The sequence below is a fragment of the Rhinichthys klamathensis genome, unplaced genomic scaffold (assembly GCF_029890125.1).
Source record: "Rhinichthys klamathensis goyatoka isolate OS25496 unplaced genomic scaffold, OSU_Roscu_1.1 h1tg000329l_1, whole genome shotgun sequence".
Lineage (NCBI taxonomy): Eukaryota > Metazoa > Chordata > Actinopteri > Cypriniformes > Leuciscidae > Rhinichthys > Rhinichthys klamathensis.
The window spans coordinates 2,201,910-2,206,728 of NW_026606844.1; the positions used below are offsets into that span (position 1 = coordinate 2,201,910).

The window sequence follows — 4,819 nt, forward strand, 5'->3', positions numbered from 1 at the left end:
GGGTCATTTTGTCCTTTCTTTTAATTTATATTTGTATGTAGCCTATATAGAAAGTGAGAGTGAGCATACAGAAAAAAGTGCAACGTTTAGATTGGCATCTGGCTGCCATCACGAAAAGTCCTCTATTTTAAAATAAGGCCTTGAAGCGTCATTAAATTGCAAATTTCTAGCCTGCATATTTAACTTAGTGTCTAAGGTACAAATAAGTTAAGTGGCTTCAGTGCAAAATTTCAGCATTTGTATAGGAACCTTTCATTATTGTGTCCTTCAGATTGTTCGAATGCTACATTTAAGACTGAAATAGTTTAGATCATTATTTCAAATATAGGCTACTCTGTGAGAAATTTTATATTTTCACTCTCTTATTATTTCTGATATTTTTATATTTCTATTATTTTCAGCAGGACAAAATATCAAAGAAAAAGTTTCCATGGGTATCTTAAATGCCAGTTTTTCCCAAAATATCTCTATTGTGCATCCTGAATACTTTTTAATCAGTGGACTTTCAGGAATACCATACAGCAACTATTACTATGTGTTCCTGTTTTTCATTTATATTATTTCTTTAATTGGAAACTCTATAGTCCTTTTAATTATAGCTCTTGACCAGAGCCTGCACAGTCCAAAGTACATCGGTGTGTTTAACTTGGCCTTGGCTGATATTGGTGAAACTAATGCACTGATTCCTAACATGATGAAGACATTTCTGTTTGACTCACAGTACATCTCCTTCAATGCTTGTTTGGCCAACATGTTTTTTGTTTACTTCTTTAATACAATACAATGTGTCAGCCTTGTTGTCTTGGCATTTGACCGCTTTATTGCTATTTGCTTGCCACTAAGATATCATGCCATTGTAAATAATGATGTCATGTGTTCAGTTTTCTCAGTATGCTGGATTCTTAGCATTTTTCTGGTGGCAACGACGGTGTCTTTGGTCACCCGACTTTCATTCTGCAAGTCCAATGAGATACAGAGTTATTTTTGTGACCATGGTCCAGTATATAGAATGGCGTGCAATGACAATAGCATCAGTTCGTTTATGGCAAAACTCAACACAGCTGTCTACTTTGCTGCTCCGCTGACAATTTTCCTGTCTTACCTTTGCATATTTTTTACCTTAAGTAAAATTACAACATGGGAGGGGCGTATTAAGGCCCTAAAGACCTGTGTTTCTCACCTGTTGTTAGTTGGAGTGTGTTTCCTTCCCATAATCTGCACATACATTGCTGCACTCATGCTTGCTCTGTCTCCCAATGTGAGAATCATCAGCACGTCTCTGGCATATGCTGTTCCACCAATGCTAAATCCCATCATTTATGTTTTAAACACAGCTGAAGTTAAGAACTTTATCCAGACAGTAATTAAAAAGAAGTCTGAATCCATTGCCCACAGTGTTTCAGATTGATTTCAAAAAGTTTTTTGTGCATCTTCTCAAATAAGTTGTTTATTGTGTTGGTCATTTTGTATTCATAGTTGTAATTAAGCTAGATACTGCAAACCTTTTTGAAATTAAAAAGAAAAAATAATGTCTGCAAGTAGGGCATGTCCTGTTTTTGTCATGCTGATTTGTACCATGCTGGTATGATTAACATTAATTTGGCTGTTTCATATGTATGTGTGCTACTGTACATGCTGTATTTTTCTGTCACATTGAAAGAAATGAATAACCTACTACTATAAAGTGTATAGTACATGTGATATACAGTATATCATAAAGCTGCTACTCTTAGTTTTTCATTTCCTTTCCTCTAAAAAAAGATGGTTCTTTAAAGGTTCTTTGCACGAAGTAACAGTTGAAGAGTTCTATTTAGAACCGTATAGTCTTGAAGAACCCTTTATATTCTGAAATGGTTCTTTGTGTTAGAGTTTAGGGTTATTTTTTCCACCGCCTTTTCTCTTTCAAAGCCACCTCATTACTGATTTTCTGGAGCTCAGCCATCCAATTACACAGACTGTCAACATACTCTCAACAGGTAAATCATTCCTTTCTTAAAATATCTATACATTTTAACTTTCAAATGGTAACTGGTTTCCTACCAATTATGTCTTTTTCTCTTTTTAGTTTAACAGAACATTTAACAGAACATGTAACTGTGAGCATGGGTTTTTCCAGTTAAGGATAGGCTACTTCTCTTCTCTTCTCTTCTCTTCTCTTCTCTTCTCTTCTCTTCTCTTCTCTTCTCTTCTCTTCTCTTCTCTTCTCTTCTCTTCTCTTCTCTTCTCTTCTCCACTAAGTAATGATTGAAATTATGATCTTAGATTTAAAAAAGAAAGATTGTTTTATGCATAAACATACCCAGTCACACAAAAGCATTAAACCTATTCCATGACTTTATATCACTTTTTCCTTTTAACATTGTAGCACATACTGTCCATTTTTGCTCATTTTGGCCTTCATAAACATAATTGTTTTTACATAGACAAATGGAAGAGACACACTGTGACTATAAACCCAATTGAGTATTTTAGATGCTGTCACATCACACAACCTCATCATCTGCAGAGAGAAACTTCCACTCACAATACACACAATAATGAATGTAAAGTCATCATAGAGGATTGAGAAAATATTCACTGGAACTTGGTCTTCATTACAGCTATATCATGTTCAATGTCAATTGTTAATTGTGTATTCAGTTAACAACTGTTAGAGCACTGTCATTTTTGCTACAATTTGTCATGTCAATTAAAAATAAGAGTACCTAATTGACACAACATGCTGTTTTTTTATGTAAACCCCAAATAGAGGCCACAATATATTTTATGACAAGGCAGATAGAGGAATAAAAACAATATTAATAATATATATAAAGATAATATTAATAATACTAATATTAATAAAATAAAGATACCAATATTAATGAAAATAAACTATTAATAAAAAGGTTATTTATTACACCATTAAGGTCCTACAGTATGAATGGTTCTTAATGGAACCTTGTAAAAAAGGGTTTTTGCACCAAAAAGGGTTCTGCTATTGTTACAAGCTGAAGAACCATAATTTGGTACTGTTTAGAACCATTTTTTCTTAAAAATAAAGTCTCTTGGTTTTAAAAGGGACTGTCAATCACCCGTTTTTCTGCAAATTGACAAGTACTGGAAAGTTCATATTTTTTTAATAAGTTTTTCTTGTACTGATAAGTATCTATTATTGCATATTGTTGACTTCTTTGCAGTTCAACATTCAATGTAACACCAATTTAGTTTTTAATGTCTTATTTTTCTCCTAAATTATAGCCTGAACCTGGCATCATTTAGTTGGGTCTATTTTGTGTTTTCGGTTATTTCATAGAACACAACTTTTTGTTTCTCCCTTGGATTAAACATCCTTCAAATTTATAAATAGCTTTTGATAACATGTAATTAAGAAACGTGAATGCATTCAAGGTTTAAAAAGTGTAATTGAAAATGAAAAAATAGATTTTTTTCATAGGCAAAATATATTCTGCAAAAATAATTTCCAGTATTTAAGATTACACTTTTAGATTTAAAAGGTTTTTAAGATAAAGTGAAAATATATAATAAACAGAAAAGTGTGTTCAAAATTGTTACTGATTGTATAGTGTAAAGGCTATTTGTCACATTTGTCACATTTTTTGTTGAAAAATAAATCACATAAAGGTGTTTATCTATTTCATGACGAAATACTCCCATTGGAAAAAAGATTAAATGGAAGTGGACCTAAGGTCTGGAGACTCTCTTAATAAATTATCCATGGAGATTATTTAGAATTCTCCAGATCCCTAAGCATCATTCAACTAATGATTTAATACAATTATGCACATTCCCCATGCTTGTTTTTAAGATGGCATTTTAAGCTAAACAATAGTCCTAAATCTTTGGACAGTATTAATGAAAATATAAACTATAAAAATAGGCCTACTTTGGAGGGCCACTTCCTGAAATTGGAATGTGTATACATGGTGGTTTAATAATGTAAACATTTAAAAAAAAAAAAAAAAATGCTTGACTATAAACTCTTGATTATAAATAAAAATACCTAATTTCATTCTTACTCTTTGTTCAGTATTATTGTGAACATCACTGATTCATTTTGCTGTAAGGCTTGATTTACAATGAATAGCAGGGGAATGGGTGAATGGCAGAAGCTGCCAATCAAGCAGGTACTGTGACACAATAACACACTAATGAGTCCTGTTTCCCCAAAGTCTTAATCTACCTGTTTTTTCCTCTTGATGAGCTGAAACCTTTTTGTGGATGAAGCCATAAAGAAACACAACCCCTCAGTATTCTCTAAGGATAGGGCACATCATTACAGCATTAAACTTTGAACTTTTTGACAGTGTTCTCTCACAAACACACGATTCAATGGAGTGAGTTTCTATTAAAGGAAAAATTGTCAAACAAACAAGAATCCCATTGCTATGGGGCCATAAATATACACATACATTATATATATATATATTATGTCATTCTTCCAGCATGCAAATGTCAGATCTGGGGTGCGTTTCCCGAAAGCATCGTTAGCCAACTATGGTCACAAGTTCCGTCGTTTCTAACATAACATAGTCCAACGATTTGGTGTTTCCCGAAACCACAGTTCAAACGAACATTCGCAAACTGCATCGCAAACTTGTGTGGTTGGAACGACAGCTCTTGACCTGTGGTTAGAAGCATAGTTCTACCAGAAACACTCGGGAGAGTAAATACTGTAACAATAAATACATTTATTGATAGCCCCGCAAGCAATAAAGTTATTTGGCGTAGGCCCCGTCCATAGCTCGCAATCCGAGGGTCCGGACTCTGCATTTCCTGCCTGAAGACGAAGGCAGGGGCACAGCCAACCCCCTGGGAG

At 33.7% G+C, this 4,819-nt stretch overlaps 1 protein-coding gene across 1 annotated transcript; it reads left to right on the forward strand.

Moving 5' to 3' along the window:
- The first annotated feature begins 430 nt into the window (after nt 1-430).
- LOC130105811 (olfactory receptor 52E8-like) lies at nt 431-1,408 on the forward strand. Its single transcript, XM_056272003.1, has one exon. It carries the CDS (start codon nt 431-433, stop codon nt 1,406-1,408), a length of 978 nt encoding a protein of 325 aa, XP_056127978.1.
- Nucleotides 1,409-4,819: the final 3,411 nt, after the last annotated feature.

Coding starts and splice junctions, on each gene's coding strand:
- LOC130105811 (XM_056272003.1), top strand. CDS start 431: ATGGGTATCTTAAATGCCAGTTTTTCCCAAAATATCTCTATTGTGCAT.